The 16,913-nt window shown below is 45.1% G+C and overlaps 1 protein-coding gene and 1 pseudogene across 2 annotated transcripts in view; one reads left to right on the forward strand and one right to left on the reverse strand.

Annotated features, from left to right (window-relative positions):
- The first annotated feature begins 239 nt into the window (after positions 1 to 239).
- The window catches only part of NUP160 (nucleoporin 160), a 73,539-nt gene continuing 56,865 nt past the window's right edge, over positions 240 to 16,913 (forward strand). The window contains exons 1-6 of one of the 2 annotated variants that reach the window (XM_054439526.2): positions 240 to 576; positions 836 to 947; positions 12,629 to 12,839; positions 13,155 to 13,377; positions 15,599 to 15,677; positions 16,221 to 16,335. In XM_054439526.2, coding sequence (XP_054295501.1) covers positions 477 to 576; positions 836 to 947; positions 12,629 to 12,839; positions 13,155 to 13,377; positions 15,599 to 15,677; positions 16,221 to 16,335 — 840 coding nt within the window. In that variant the 5' untranslated portion in view covers positions 240 to 476. The remainder of the gene's footprint in view (positions 577 to 835; positions 948 to 12,628; positions 12,840 to 13,154; positions 13,378 to 15,598; positions 15,678 to 16,220; positions 16,336 to 16,913) is intronic. The other variant, XM_054439527.2, reaches the window with a different exon arrangement.
- LOC129007562 (protein yippee-like 5) lies at positions 11,538 to 11,893 on the reverse strand (annotated as a pseudogene).

Raw genomic sequence — 16,913 nt, forward strand, 5'->3', positions numbered from 1 at the left:
AAGTGTCGCCACTGAAGAGCGAAGGGAGGATCGCCAAAGATTTGCAGACAGACACCCTAACCGAGGGAGAGGTGACCATAAACCCGGGATCCGGCAGAGGACGCCGAAATGCCGGGAATCCCCGGACCTCGCCCCTCCTGGGAGACTGAGCCCCGCGTTTTAGAAACAGAAACCAACCCGGCCCCGCCCCCTGCCCTGCGGCCGCTGAGAAAAGAGCACCGCCCTCCGGAGGCGTTCCAGCCGGCCACTGGAAGGTTCCCGCAGATAGAGTCTGCCTCCCCTGCCCCCTTCTCTTCTGGATTCCTCGCTGCCCACCCTCATTCTCCCGGTGGAAGCCCCGCAACGAAGGGCCGGAGCCGCCTTTCTACTCCCGGGATGCTTCACTTGTCCGCAGCTCCGCCCGCCCCACCCCCGGAAGTGACAGCACCGCGGGGCCCTGCCTTTGTCCCGTCGGGCATCGCGGCGACGGCGGGAAGATGGCGGCGGCGGGAGCTCTGGAACGGAGCTTCGTGGAGCTAAGCGGAGCTGAGCGCGAAAGGCCGAGGCACTTTCGGGAATTCACAGTCTGCAGCATCGGTACGGAAATGGCCAGTGAGGGTGCGATCCGATCTGTCCCCTCGGGCTCCTCTCATGGGTCCCAGGGTCCCTGACTCCCTGGTTCATCCTCCTGAGTCCACATGCCTCTAGCCCCGGGATCAGAGATTCCTTGATGTCCGACGTTTTCCTCTTTTCTTTGTATGGGTTGTCAGTCTGTCACTCTCTGCTTTGTCAGCTCCCTTAGTCCCTGTCATTTCTCAGAAGACGCCTGTGCAGGCTGACCACGTTCATTTTGCAGGGACTGCAAATGCCGTGACTGGCGCCGTAAAATACAGTGAAAGCGCGGGAGGCTTTTACTATGTGGAGAGTGGCAAGTTGTTCTCCGTAACCAGAAACAGGTTCATTCATTGGTAAGTGCTGTGGTTCGCCAAACTCCCCTGGAAGGTAGGGTTTGGTGTATAAATTTTCGTCGCTGTACCCAAAGTGCTATTCTAGAAGCGGTAATTGACACTTAGGGAAAGAGAAAGATTGTTTTTTCAGTTCGTATCAGAATCGGGAAAACTCAGACACAGAGTTCTAGAAGAGATACCTCTCCCCCTCCCCCCACACACACATAACACCGAGCAACACCAGAAGCAGAGGAAATGTAGCTTAGGGGGATAAAGCCCATAAGACCAGTTTTAAACATGAACCCGTTATGTTTTTATAGTGCTTTACAGCTTCCTTCATTGTACAAATATGTTCGAGCTTCAATATGTCAGGTATTGTGCTAGGTACCAGGATGAAATGAACAAAACTGCAATTTTCATCATGCAAGACGTTGTAGCAATGTCAGAATAGATGTGGACCCACTTTTCATGGGGAAATTTTTTGGAGGAAAGCTTGCCCTAGAGGAAAAATATAGGGGTTATGAGAGGCTAATAAGAGGACCAAATATAATTAGTAGGGCAGGGAAAGGCTTTAAGGAATTCACAGTTACCCTGAGATCTAAAGGACACGAGGTTAGCCAGGCATGGGGAGTGGACAGAGAGGAGTCCAGCAAGTAGGATCACCATATGCAAAGGTCATGAAGTGGAAAGAATATGGCGGGTTTGGAACTGACCAAAGATCTGTGTGGCTTAAGTGCAGTGGGTAAAACAGAAAGTGATGTGAGATACTGAGGCTGGAGAGGTAGGCAGGACTCGGACCATGAGGGACCCTTAGGCCATTTTTAAGGATTTTTGGATTTTATCCTAAGTACATTGAGTAATAATTGAAAGGTTTTTAAAGAGTTACTAACATCAAAATTGCATTTTTGGATGGGAACAGTTAACACTAGGGATTCCAAAAGGAGGGAGGGAGGGGAGCAAAGGTTGGAAAACCTATCGGATACTGTGTTCACAACTTGGGCAGCAGGATCATTAGAAGCCCAAACCTCATGTATATAGGAATATACACACAATATACTCATGTAACAAACCTGCACATGTACCCCTGAATCTAAATTTTTTTAAATGTATTTTTAGAAGATCTCAGTCTGCTTTGTGGAAAGTGGATTTGGATTAGATGGGTATAATACAAAAAAATTTTTGCTTTTATTATGGCCCAAGTAAGGGTTGCTGGTGGCTCAATTGTGGGAATGACTAGAAATAGAAAAGTAGATGGATTCAAGATACCTTTGGAAGATAGATTCACTAGGACTTGGTGGTGGATTGAATATGGGGTAAGGGATGGTAAAAGAAAAGGATAGAACAAGGACAGCTCCCTGGTGTCTCATGTGACTAACCAGATGTGAGTGGGGAGGGGTTGCCATTTACAGAGATACATAGAAGATGGATTTTCGAAAGATATGAATAATTCTATTGGACATAGTAAATTTGAAGTACCTGGGGAGCAGCCCTTTGGAAATGTCAAGTAGGCATTGAAGTTTACAGGTCTAAGGCTCAAAAGAGAGACTTTATGTTAGAGATACAAATTTCATTTAATTAAATATTTTGGCTGGGCACAGTGGCTCACACCTGTAATCCCAGCACTTTGGGGGGCTGAGGTGGGAGGATCTCTTGAGGCCGGGAGTTCAAGACCCCATTTCTACAAAAAAAAATTTTTTTCTTTCTTTTTTTTTTTTTTCTTTTTGAGAGACAGTCTGGCTCCATTGTCCAGGCTGGAGTGCATTGGTGCAATTATGGCTCACTGCAATCTCCGCCTCCGGGGTTCAAGTGACCCTCCCACCTCAGCCTTCCAAGTAGCTGGAATTACAGGTATGCACCACCATGCCCAGCTAATTTTTCTATTTGTTTTTGTAGAGATGGGGTTTTGCCTTGTTGTGCAGACTGGTCTTGAACTGCCGGACTCAAGCAGTGCCCCGTTCTCGGCCTCCCAATTTGCTAGGATTACAGGCGTGAGCCACTGTGTCCAGCCTGATTTTTTAAAATAAGCCAGGCGGAGTGGCGTGTGCCTTTCATCTTAACTACTCAGGAGGCTGAGGCGGGAGGATCCGATCATGCCACTGCACTCCAGGTAGGAAAAAGGGTAAGACCCCATCTCTTTTAAAAAAACAGGAAGAAAGAAAGAAAATTTGCTTGCCTAATGTATTTCAGTCTGTTTTTAGGGAACAGGGATATAGCAGGGAACAAAACAAAGTCCCTACTCTCATGGAGGAAGATAGGCAACAACAACAATAACCAAAAAACCCCAAGTACATGCAGTTTTGTTACAGGAAAAGGGTGCCGATCCAGACCCCAAAGGAGGGTTCTTGGATCTCGCACAAGAAAGAATTCAGGGCAAGTCCGCAGTGCAAAGTGAAAGCAAGTTTATTAAGAAAGTAAAGGAGGCCAGGCATGGTGGCTCACACCTGTAATCCCAGTACTTTAGGAGGCCAAGGCAGGTGGATCACCTGAGGTCAGGAGTTCGAGACCAGCCTGACTAACATGGTGAAACCGTGTCTGTACTAAAAATACAAAATTAGCTGGGCATGGTGGCACATGCCTGTAGTCCCAGCTACTTGGGAGGCTGAGGCAGGAGAATAGCTTGAACCCAGGAGGTGGAGGGTTCAGTGAGCTGAGATCACACCATTGCACTCCAGCCTGGGCAACAAGAGCAAAACTGCATCTCAAAAAAAAAGTAAATAAAAGAATGGCTACTCCATAAACAGAGTAGCCCCGAGGGCTGCTGGTTGCCCATTTTTATGGTTATTTCTTGATGATATGCTAAACGGGTAGATTGTTCATGCCTCCACTTTTTAGACTTCCTGATGTAACTTCCTGATGTTGCCATGGCATTTGTAAACTGTCATGGCGTTGATGGGAGTGTAGCAGTGAGGACGACTGGAGGTCACCCTTGTCACCATTTTGGTTTTGGTGAGTTTTGGCTTGCTTCTTTATTGCAGCCTGTTTTATCAGCAAGGTCTTTATGACCTGTATTTTGTACTGACCTCCTATCTCATCCTGTGACTTAGAATGCCTTAACTGTCTGGGAATGCACCCCAGTAGGTTTCAGTCTCATTTTACCCAACTCCTATCCAAGATGGATTTGTTCTGGTTCACATGCCTCTGACAGTTTGTCAGTTGATAAATGGAATAGGGAAAAGGGAACAGCATAAGAGGGAAGAGGAATACCTGTGGGAGTTAATGTTTTATGTAGGGTGGTTGGGCAAGAGCCAGGGGTAAGTTGACATTTGAGCAGAAGAAAGGATATCTGGGGAATGAGTATTTCAGGTGGAGCTTTCCAAGAAAAAGGAATAAAAAGTGCAAAGAACCCCGAAACAGGAGCCTGTTGTGTTCAAAGAGTGGAAAGGAGCCAGGAGTCTGCAGCTGAGTGAACAAAGGGTAGAATAATAAGAAAGAGATAGTTGAGGGCCAGATCAGGGCTTTGTTGGTTATTTTAAGCTTTGGCTTTTGCTCTGAGTAAGATGAGAAGAAGCTGTGGAAGGTTAAAGTGGAGAAATGACATGATCTAAGATCTGGGCTTCTAAAGGATTGCTTTGACTGCTATCTTGAGAATAGAGCATGGTGGAGGAAAGGGTGGGTGCAGGGAGACCAGTTAGGAGGCTGGTGCCACAATTCACACATGATGGTGGCTTAGATCAGGGTGGTAGTGACAGAGGCAGTGAGAAATGTTGTGATTGTGGATATGTTTTCAAAGTGAATTTGTTAGAATTACTGTTGCGTTGGATGGGGAGTATACAGAAAGCAAAGAGTCACAGGTGAGCCCTAGATTTTTGGCTTGAGCAATTGGAAGTTAGGGAGATGTCATTTATTGTGATGGAAAAACGTATAGGTGAAGCAGGTACTTTTGTTTTCTTCAGGTTCAGTGAGTCCAGGAGTTCTGTTTTGGACAGGTGTAATCTGAGATGCCTGTTAGATATCCAAGTGAGTGTTGAGACAGTAGTCAGGAGTTGAGTGGAGAAGTTGGGCTGAAGATACAGATTGTGAAATTGTTGGCATTAGATCGTGCTTAAAGCTGTTCCACTGAATGAGATCACCTAGAAAGTGAGAATAAATTAGGATTTTTCACCTTCTGCACTATTATTGTCAGCTAAGTCTTCATTGTGGAAGGCTGTCCTGTACGCTATAGGGTGTTAAACAGCATTCCTGGCCTCTACCCTCTGCATACCAATAGCACATCTATACCGCCACTTCTACCCCAGTTACAATAACCAAAAATATCTCTAGATACTGCTTCATATCCTGGTGAATGAGGAAGAATCGCCCCCAGTTGAGAGCCGCTTGAGTAGAGCAGTCTGGGACTGAACCCTGGGGCACGCCAACATTTAGAAAAATGGCAAACCAACAAAGGATCCCAAGAAGGAGTAACTAAAGTGAGAGTTGAATAAAGAATGTGGCATCCCAGAAGCTAAGGGAAGTGTTTCAAGGAGGAGGAGAGTGAAAAACTGTCAGTGTTGCATTTAAGCCAGGCAAGATGAGAAACAAAAATTGGCCTTTGGATCATGGTCATTGATGACCTGGTCAGGAATTTCTGCAGTAGTCGTACAGAAGCCTCGGTGGAGTGGGTTCAAGAGAGAAAGGGAGGAGAGGAATTGTGAGTATAGAATAGCCCTTCCAAGGTGTATTGCTATAAGGGAAGCAGAGAAATCACATGGTAGCCAGAGAGCAAGGGAGGAACAGAGAAAATATAATAATATCCACCCCGTATGGGAAGTGAGGAGTGCCTCTGCCTGGCTACCCCGTCTGGGAGGTGAGGAGCGCCTCTGCCCAGCCGCCACCCTGTCTGGGAGGAAGTGAGGAGCACCTCTGCCCGGCCGCCCCGTCTGGGAAGTGAGGAGCGCCTCTGCCCGGCCACCCCGTCTGGGAAGTGAGGAGTGCCTCTGCCTGGCTGCCACCCCGTCTGGGAGGAAGTGAGGCGCGCCTCTGCCTGGCTGCCCCATCTGGGAAGTGAGGAGCGCCTCTGCCCAGCCGCCACCCCGTCTGGGAAGTGAGGCGCGCCTCTGCCTGGCCACCCCGTCTGGGAGGTGAGGAGCGCCTCTGCCCAGCCGCCACCCTGTCTGGGAGGAAGTGAGGAGCACCTCTGCCCGGCCGCCCCGTCTGGGAAGTGAGGAGCACCTCTGCCTGGCCACCCCGTCTGGGAAGTGAGGAGTGCCTCTGCCTGGCCGCCACCCCGTCTGGGAGGAAGTGAGGAGCGCCTCTGCCCGGCTGCCCCCTCTGGGAAGTGAGGAGCGCCTCTGCCCAGCCGCCACCCCGTCTGGGAAGTGAGGAGCGCCTCTGCCCGGCCGCCCCGTCTGGGAGGTGAGGAGCACCTCTGCCCGGCCGCCCCATCTGGGAAGTGAGGAGCGCCTCTGCCCGGCCGCCCCCTCTGGGAAGTGAGGAGCGCCTCTGCCCGGCCGCCCCCTCTGGGAGGTGAGGAGCGCCTCTGCCCGGCTGCCCCGTCTGGGAGGTGAGGAGCGCCTCTGCCTGGCTGCCACCCCGTCTGGGAGGAAGTGAGGAGCGCCTCTGCCCGGCCACCCCATCTAGGAGGTGAGGAGCGTCTCTGCCCGGCCGCCCCATCTGGGAAGTGAGGAGCGCCTCTGCCCGGCGGCCCCATCTGGGAAGTGAGGAGCGCCTCTGCCCGGCCGCCCTGTCTGGGAGGTGAGGAGCGCCTCTGCCCGGCCGCCCTGTCTGGGAGGTGAGGAGCGCCTCTGCCCGGCCGCCCCGTCTGGGAGGTGTACCCAACAGCTCCGAAGAGACAGCGACCATTGGGAGCGGGCCATGAGGACGATGGCGGTTTTGTTGAAAAGAAGGGGGGGAAGTGTGGGGAAAGGAAGGAGAGTTCAGATTGTTGCTGTGTCTGTATAGAAAGAGGTGGGCATAGGAGACTCCATTTTGTTCTGACTAGGAGAAATTCTTCTGCCTTGGGATGCTGTTGATCTATGGCCTTTCCCCCAGCCCCGTGCTCTCTGAAACATGTGCTGTGTCAACTCAGGGTTAAATGGATTAAGGGCGGTGCAAGATGTGCTTTGTTAAACAGATGCTTGAAGGCAGCATGCTCTTTAAGAGTCATCACCACTCCCTAATCTCAAGTACCCAGGGGCACAAACACTGCAGAAGGCCGCAGGGACCTCTGCCTAGGAAAACCAGAGACCTTTGTTCATGTGTTTATCTCCTGACCTTCTCTCCACTATTATCCTATGACCCTGCCATATCCCCCTCTCCGAGAAACACCCAAGAATCATCAATAAATACTTCATAAATAAAAAAATAAAAATAATAATAAAATATAATAATATATCTATGTGCAGTTGGGAATGACCTAGTAGATGCAGTTGAGAGCAATCACTAGAGGAAAGGAATTTGGGGAACTGAGAAGGTGGAGTGTTAGGATAATTGGATATTGTTTATTCATTTGTTGGTTTGCTTTTTTAGAGTCAGAGTTTCACTCTGTCACCCAGGCTGGAGTACAATGCAGTTATGGCCTACTGCAGCCTGAACTAGGCTCAATCGATCCTCCCATCTCAGCCTCCCAAGTGGCTGAGATTACAGGCGGGCATCACCATGCCTGGCTAATTTTTTTATTTTGTAGAGATAGGGTTTTGCTGTGTTGCCCAGGCTGATCTCGTACTCCTGGGCTGAAGAAATCCTCCTGTCTTGGCCTCCCAAAATGCTGGGATCATAGGCCATGAGCCACCGTACCTGGCCCTGATATTGAAATCATTAAGCATTATGGCGAGAGTAGTGTGGGAGAGAGTGACAGTGGGCCAGGAGCTAAAATCAACTGCAGTGAGCATGGGTAGCAGGTGGTATCTGATTACATGAGCTTCAGAGCTGAGTGATTCGGGTAGCAGAGGAGGAACAGTGGCCTAGAATGCCAGTGGGGAACAAGGACATCTGTATGTTTTCCTTGAGGCCCCACCCCAAAGGGGATGGTAGAGAAAACTCTGGGGTCACTGTCCTCACGGGAGATCCAGGAGCCAACTTTAACCATAAGGCAGGAAAGCGAAAGAATTATTCAGAGATGAGGTTGAGGATCCAGAAAATTGTACTGATGCTCTGAGTTACCAGAAGCAAAGTAGCTCTGGGAAATCATCAGCACTGAAAAGGTACTTACATCCTTGGGAGTAGATAAGATGTGCCTTGGGAGAAAGTGTACGGTGAGAGAAGATGATCCAGGATCAAGGTTTGAGGAAATCTAGCATATAGGGGTCAGGTCGAGGAGAAGGGGAAGAAATGGACAGGAATGTGGGAGGAAAACTGGGAGAAGGTAGCATCATAGGATTCATGAGAAGAGACTATTTAAAAAGGAAGGCAATGTCATGTATGTGGAATGCTGCTAAGAGATCAAGTAAGAGGGCCAGGCATGGTGGCTCACACCTGTAATCCCAGCACTTTGGGAGGCTGAGGCAGGTAGATCACTTGAGGTCAGGAGTTCAAGAGCAGCCTGGCCAACATGGTGAAACCCTGTCTCTACTAAAAATACAAAAATTAGCCGGGTGTGATGGCGGGCACCTGGAATCCCAGCTACTCAGGAGGCTGAGGCAGGAGAATTGCTTGAACCCAAGAGGTGGGGTTGCAGTGAGCCGAGATCGTACCACTGCACTCCAGCCTGGGCGACAGAACGAGACTCAGTCTCAAAAAAACAAACAAAAAAACTCTTCTAGCTCTATGAAAAGCCTGGATTTATTCATAACATAGATATTTTTTCTCTTCAGTTATGGGTAAGATAAAACAGTCAACTGAATCAAAAGCAACCAAAATAGTTACATATGTCAAAGATGACAGTTCTGGGAGTAAAGGCTGAGTTTCAGGAAAGAAGAATTTGTGGTGGGATACTTTTTGGGTAAGATTTCTCCTGTCATTAGTCAAGGGAACATTCTCTAAAAAGGAAGGAAAAAAGGCCTGGTGTGATGGCTCACTTTTGGGAGGCTGAGGCAGGAAGATCACTTTAGCCCAGAAGTTCAAGACCAGTCTGGTTAACACAGTGGGGCCCTATATAAAACATTTGAAAAATAGCTGAACATGATGGTGCGAGCCCATAGTCCCACCTGTAATCCCAGTTACTCGGGAGGCTGAGGTAGCAGGATCACTTGAGCCTGGTAGGTGGAGGTTTGTACTGAGTCGAGATGGTGCCGCTGCACTCCAGCATGGGTGACAGAGCAAGACCCTGTCTCAAAAAATGGAGGGAGAGGAAAAATACTTTAGAAAACTACTTGAAAAAAGGAAGTTAATTAAAATGAAGGGAATTTGAGATTATGAGATGCTTGGAAAAAGACATAGTCCGAATATATATGTATATGTATATGTATATATATATGTGTTTTTGTTTTTGTTTTTGTTTTTTTTAACTGAGTCTTGTTCTGTCGCCCAGGCTAGAGTGTAGTGGCACCATCTCAGCTCACTGCAAGCTCCGCTTCCCGGGTTCAAGTGGTTCTCCTGCCTCAGCCTCCCAAGTAGCTGAAACTATAGGCACCTGCCACCATGCCTAGCTAATTTTTTTGTATTTTTAGTAGAGACGGGGTTTCACTGTGTTAGCCAGGATGGTCTCGATCCCCTGACCTCATCATCCACCCTCCTTGGCCTCCCAAAGTGCTGGGATTATAGGTGTGAGTCACCGCGCCCGGCCTAGAATAATTTTAATAAAATATAAGAATATATTTACCTGAGAGGAGCAAAGCCGATAGAGCTAGGAGCTGGAAGTGAAGAAAAATAAACTAGCTGGGCGTGGTGGCTCACGTCTGTAACTCCAGCACTGTAACCCCAGCACTTTAGGAGACTGAGGCGGGAGGATCACTTGAGCCCAGGAGTTCAAGACCAGCCTGGGCAACATAGTGAGACCCAACCTCTAAAAAAATTAAAATTTAAAAAGAGGAAAAGTAAAACTAGTTGGTTAAATTTTTAATCTTGGTTTGTTCTGCAAGAAAGAGTTCATTTCATCATTCTAGGAAAGATGTGACCCCAGCAAGAAGTAGAGCCATCTCCTTTGACAATCACTAAGTGTCAGCTGGTGCTGCTGAGGAAGAGGTACTAAGGATAAACCTGCAGTAGTTCACAAAGTGGGTACTAGTTTAATCATAGAGATGGAAGAGAAGGAGCAGAGTCAGGAAGAGGAAAGCAACAGGCTTTGACAGATCATACCTTCTGAGTCAAGGACATAGACAAGTAAATATGTACTAGTGATTTTTAAAGATGACAAATACTTAGAAGTCAAAAGTAAGAAATATCCTTGTTAGAGTAAAGTAACATGACAGCTTCTGTGCTGAGTCTGGTAGACATTGGATGTAGGGTTGTTAAGAGTTTAAATCTAAATTTAAAGTCAGACCTAATGGCCTTGGGCAAAATGCTTTATCTCCTCTGTTGCAACTTGAGTTTGAATAAAGTTTTTGTTTTTGTTTTTGTTTTTAGTTTGCATGCATTTTATCAAAAGCATTTATTGAATGCTAGCTGTGTCCTAGGCACTTTGCTGGGTCTAAGGATATCCAAGTGTATACGCACATACTTTCCCTAGAGGAAAAGTATTAATACTTGGGCTGTAAGAACATAGGGGCTATCTCTACACTCACAGAACTTACCATCATTGTTAATAACAAGCTCCTTTTTTATTTTTTTCCCAATTATTACTTTATTTATATTACTATGCTTAAGTTAATGGAAAAAGACAGCAGTTCTGCCCCATTTCAGAAAAAGTTTCCAATCAACACCGATTGTGTAGTGACAAATAATTAGAAATGGTGACATCTTTGTGTCAAGACTGACAAGGAAGAATGGGCTCTAGTGCTATGGTTCATTTCCAAGAAGATAATGGCACATTGGCCAGCACAAGCCATGTTAACACTGAGTCTTTAGCACTGGGCACTGATTTGGATCTCTTCTCTGATGCTAGCAAATCAAGTGAAATAACGGGGTTTTAAAAAAAAAGTTTAAAACGAGCCCAACTGAGTTTAAAAACTATACTTCTGACATATTTTCCTTTCAAAATTTACATAAAGCACACTTTTCCACTCTAATAGCCCCAATTTTTTTCTTACATAGCCTACCATGTAGCTGCAGATAGACTCTTCTGCCTCAAGGTGTAAACATGGGGGAAAAAATTAACAGCATCTGCATAATATTCTCTGTACACACTGCTGTTGGATGGAAAATACAAAACTTGAAAAAAAAGGTTTCATCTTAGATTCTCACAACCTCTTGTTACTCCATTCATGAATCTGACTGTGATGCTAAGGTGACGATATATGTAAGTAGATTTTTGTTTTCAGCAAAGGAGACCTGGGAAAAGATGGATTTATCTCTTTTTCTTCAAGAGTTATCAGACTGTCTGTAATCCCAGCCCTTTCGGAGGCTGAGGTGGGTGGATCACTTGAGGTCAGGAGTTCAAGATCAGCCTGGCCAACATGGTGAAACCCCCGTCTCTACTAAAAAATACAAAAATTAGCCAGGTGTGGTGGTGCACACCTGTAGTCCCAGCTGCTGAGGAGGTTGAGGTGGGAGGATTGCCTGAGCCCAGGAGTTCGAGGCTGTAGTGAGCTGTGATTGCACCACTGCACCCTAGCCTGACAGAGTGAGACCCTGTCTCAAAAAAAAAAAAAAAAAAAAATTATCAGATGGTACATGCTCCTTAGAGCCCTCAGTCTCTCGAACTAGAGCACGTTCCAGGATCACATGGCCTTCCTTGTAACGCTGGCTGTCTTCGGTGGCAAACTCGTAGATCCATCCCAGTTTGCTACTGCAGTTTTTCAGCTCACATGTCGAACCATGTGGTGGCCAGTGAGCATGACCCAATCTTGAACTTCATTGTACTGCAGGTTCACTACCTTGTTAAAAAGAAATGCTCTGCCAGTGGCGTCTGTGAACCAAGTGGAGATGAATTCTGAGCGGTTGGTCAGGATTGTATCACAGTTTGCATAAGAAAATGGACAGGTACCACGAATATGATCAAGGAAAATTCTGCCCATTTTTATGGCTGAAGTTCTAAAAACCCTGTGCAGCGGTGAGATCTGTGGCTGCCAGTGGCTCCTCACTGCCCAAGCTGGGATTAATAAACAAGCTCCTTTTGGGGAGAGTGGGAGAAAAAAGAAAAAAATAAATAAACAAGCTCCTTTTGAGGAGTAATAATGAAAGTTAGAATAGCTTATCAGTATAGAGACTAACCCTGATATGTTCAATTTGTGAAGGTATTTTTATATTAAAATATTTATTTTAGTAATATTTTTGCATATACATGTAAGTGCATGTATAAAATTGCTATTCTGTGTGTGTATGTGTATGTGTGTGCACGCATGCTATTGCTGGTTGAGAAGTAATAGAAACAGGAAATAACCGCAATTATTAAGGTCAGTTTTGTTTGATGCTGTATATATGGAGGCCACATTCCACTACAAGCAATGGCCAGGGTATGGTATTAATTTTTATTATAGTAGAGTTTAATTGCATAAAATATTGTCCTAAATAAATGGCCTATCAAGTTTGGAAATGTCTCTATGTAACAGAATCACAGTGAAATTTGAATTTTGTTATGCTGTTTTTTATAAATGTGCATAATATTATTTGGAATGCAAAAGTGGTCCAAATCTGTTTATCCAAAATTTTCAAATTTGGTGAGTTCACTTGGACACTGTTCTCATATATTTCAGTACAACAGTCAGTGAGAAAAGCATAAACTTTTCAAACAAATGTCTCTTTTTCAACAGGAAGACCTCTGGAGATACATTGGAGCTGATGGAGGAGTCACTGGACATAAATCTGTTGAATAATGCCGTTCGCCTAAAATTCCAAAATTGCAGTGTTTTACCTGGAGGGGTTTATGTCTCTGAGACTCAGAATCATGTGATAATCTTGATGTTAACCAATCAAACAGTGCACAGGTTACTTTTACCACACCCCTCCCGGATGTATAGGAGTGTAAGTTGGCTAAGTGCAATATCTTTTATTTCCCAAATTACTCTGGGTGTCACAAATTTAGTGCTGGAGCGATATCTTTTGGAATTGAAGGAAATTTGGATTCTCATTATCCCTCACCAAGCATACTTTGATAGCTACTGCTTAAAATGATCAGGCATACATTTTAAGTTGAGAATTAGTTTTCATTAAGAAGAATAGCTTTCTTCTTAAACTTGACAGTTTTTTACTTTAAAAACTTTTTTAGCAATAGAGAGGAACTGAGCAAAATTCTGGTTATTTTGATTTAATAGATTTTTCTTTTTAATTACTCAACAGGAGTTGATAGTTGAAAGTCACATGCAGTCAATATTCACTGACATTGGAAAAGTTGATTTCACAGATCCTTGCAACTATCAGTTAATTCCAGCAGTACCTGGAATATCTCCTAATTCCACCGCCTCAACAGCCTGGCTTAGCAGTGATGGGGAGGCCCTGTTTGCCTTACCATGTGCTTCTGGGGGAATCTTTGTTCTTAAGCTACCTCCTTATGACATACCTGGTAAGAATGGGAACTGAGCATGGATTTCACTTTAAACAAGGAATGTTAACATTGAAACAGTTCAACCTCATCATCCAATGCAGGGATTGCATCTCTACTGCCCCGGAACTGGTCATTCATTATTGCTTGCCTAATGAGTCCCTAATGCTTTACTTTTATACAGTGGATAAGGAACTATAAAGCATATTGGAGCACGGAAAAACAAATAGACAAGTATAAGACAGCCTATTCTAAATCCTGTAGTAGAGATGCGTTGCCTAATTGTCTGCCCTAAGATGGAGGCATTATAACATTATAATTAAATTAATTGAAACAAAGACATTAAATACCCTGCACCAAGTTGCCACTGTGTCTTGCCTGGATTATTGTATTAGCTTTATATATATCTCCCCAGATCTGTCTTAACCCTCTTCAGAAACTTCTCAGGTGGACTGATATATTTAAAACCCAAGGGCCAGGCGCTGTGGCTCACGTCTGTAATCCCAGCACTCTTGGAGGCCAAGGCGGGCGGGTCACCTGAGGTCGGGAGTTTCAGACCAGCCTGACCAACATGGAGAAACCCCGTCTCTACTAAAAATACAAAAGTAGCTGGGCGTGGTGGCCCATGCCTGTAATCCCAGCTACTCGGGAGGCTGAGGCAAGAGAATCGCTTGAACCCAAGAGGCGGAGGTTGTGATAAGCCAAGATCGTGCCGTTGCACTCCAGCCTGGGCAACAAGAGCGAAACTCCATGTCAAAAAAAAAAAACCCAAGTTGGGTCATGTCACTGCACTGTGTAAAGCCATCCTTTATATAGTGCAGTGACATGATGCACCTTTTCTTTTTTTCTTTTTTTTTTTTTTTGAGATGGAATTTCTCTCTGTCGCCCAGGCTGGAGTACAGTGGCACGATCTCAGCTCACTGCAACCTCCACCTCCTGGGTTCATGCAATTCTCCTGCATCAGTCTCCTGAGCAGCTGGGATTACAGGCATTTGCCACCATGCCCGGCTAATTTTTGTATTTTTAGTAGAGACAGGGTTTCACCATGTTGGCCAAGCTGGTCTCGAACTCCTGACCTTGTGATCTGTCCACCTCAGCCTCCCAAAGTGTTGGGATTACAGGCTTGAGCCACCGTACCTGGCCTCCTTTCTTTCTTTCTTTTGAGACAGAGTCTCACTGTCACCCAGGCTGGAATGCAGTGGTGCCATCTTGGCTCACTGCAACCTCCGCCCCCCAGGTTCAAGTGATTCTCGTGTCTCAGCCTCCTGAGTAGCTGGGATTACAGGTGCCCACCACCACACCTGGCTAATTTTTGAATTTTTAGTAGAGACGGGGTTTTGCCACATTGACTAGGCTGGTCTCAAACTCCTGGCCTCAAGTGATCCGCCTGCCTCAGCTTCCCAAAGTGCTGGGATTACAGGCGTGAGCCACCACACCTGGCCAACATGACCCAAGTTGGGTTTCAAATATATCATGTTATGCTGAATAAACCCAGAATCCTTAAACTGGCCTAGAGTGACCCACTGCTGTCTCTAACTTCATCTGTTCACTCTTCCCCTCCTTTTCACCAGCCACATGCCTTCTTGTAATTCCTTGAATATGCCAGGAACACCCCTACTTCAAGGCATTTGGTTGGTATTGTCAGCTACTAGCTTGGCTCATTCCCTCAGCTCCTTTAGGTCTTTACTCAATGTCACCTCGTTGAGGCCTTCCCTGACCATCCTTTTCAAAATTGCAGTGCCCCTGCCTGCCCTCCCTATATCCTGGCACTCTCGGTACTCCTTTTGTCTTATTTTTCTGACTTACTACCATTCTACTTAATTTAACTGTCTCTGCTTCTCCCCTTCCCCCAAAGGAATATAAGTTCCAGGAGGACAGGAGTTTTAAAATTTGTTTTGTTTACTGCTATGTCACCACCATCTAGAACTGTGCCTGGCACATGAAAGGTACCTAGTGATTGTTTTAGAAAGAATGAAGTAATTCTGCTGGGTGGCAATATGGGTTACTGACTGTAAAAGGCAAAAATTTCCACGAGAAGTATAAAAATGCTATTTTTATGGATCTAATAATGATTCAAAATATTTTAGATGTGATATATGCAGGAAAGTTACATCCTAAAACTTTGTTAGTACAGAAATACAGAAGTCTGTTGCCTATTATAAAGACCTTGTTCATGGTTACATCATTCTTGCCTTTGGGTTTTTCTAAGTGTGTTCAAGAGGTGCCTTGGATATCATTGCAGGTATGGTGTCAGTTGTGGAACTGAAACAGAGTTCAGTAATGCAACGATTGCTTACAGGCTGGATGCCAACAGCCATCAGGTGAGTGGTGTCTGGCAGGTAAATCAAAGGGCCCAAGAATTTAATCTTTTTGCACTGGTCGGCAGTTATTGTTTCCAGTCTTATTCCAAGGCAAACATTATACTGGAAAGGAGAACAGTCAGAATAACATTAAATTCCATCTGAGGAAAGCCACACTCCCGAGTCCCTTTCATCTGCAATTGGATGCCTTGTCAGCATAAATCGGCCTGTTTATATTCCCACAATATCCACTTCAGTGTTCTGCCCTGACTTACCCAAATCCAGTTTCGTGTAAAATTATTAGAAGTAGAAAGTTTTTGATGGTTACAGGAAAACAATATAAAAGGAAACAGTCTCCCATTGTTATGTAGAGCCTTTTAAATTTTATTATAGTAATTGGTGATAAACCAAATAGAAATGTAGTTGTCTTATACCAGTATATAAGCTCTTGGTCCTTCTGCTAAAAGTGTACATTTATAATTTTATTATATTTCTTGAATTGCAAGTTCTAATGATCAGATTCCTTGCAGCAGTAAAACTCTAAAACTGGGTCTTATGTTTTAGGGGTGACCAGTCGCCTTCAGATCGTCCCCTCAGTCTTGCTGTTCATTGTGTGGAGCATGATGCCTTCATCTTTGCTCTGTGTCAGGATCATAAACTACGAATGTGGTCTTACAAGGTAAGTGCTACATTTATAGTTGCTGTAAGTTAAAACAGGATTGTGAATCATGAGAATTGAAATAAATTTTGCTGTTTCTCTTAAAGATTATTAAATCAATTGGTTTGGAACTTATTGGTCACTGCCAGATTCAGACAGTTTCATTTAGCTTTATTTTGCATATATCTTCCTCCTAACTTACTGTCTTTTTATTTGGAAAAATTATCAACCTAACAGGAACACTGAAAGAGTAGTACAAAGTATACCTTTCACTTTTTAAAAATTTTTTAATTTTTTGATACAGTCTCACTTTGTCACCCAGGCTGGAGTACAGTGGCATGAATATAGCTCACTGCAGCCTCCGCCTCCCAGGCTCAAGCAATTCTCCACCTCAGCTGCTCAAATAGCTGGGACTACAGGAGCACGCTACCACACCTGGCTAATTTTTGTATTTTTTGTAGACGGGGTTTTGCCATATTACCCAGACTGGACCTTTCATTTAAGAGCAACAAATATGTTTTAAAAATGTAAGTTGGTAAAATGGTTTTCAAGATTCATCTAAAAAAAATACAGCTTATATTTTATATAAGTCTGATCTT

Source organism: Pongo pygmaeus, chromosome 9, assembly GCF_028885625.2.
Source record: "Pongo pygmaeus isolate AG05252 chromosome 9, NHGRI_mPonPyg2-v2.0_pri, whole genome shotgun sequence".
In the NCBI taxonomy this organism is placed as follows: domain Eukaryota; kingdom Metazoa; phylum Chordata; class Mammalia; order Primates; family Hominidae; genus Pongo; species Pongo pygmaeus.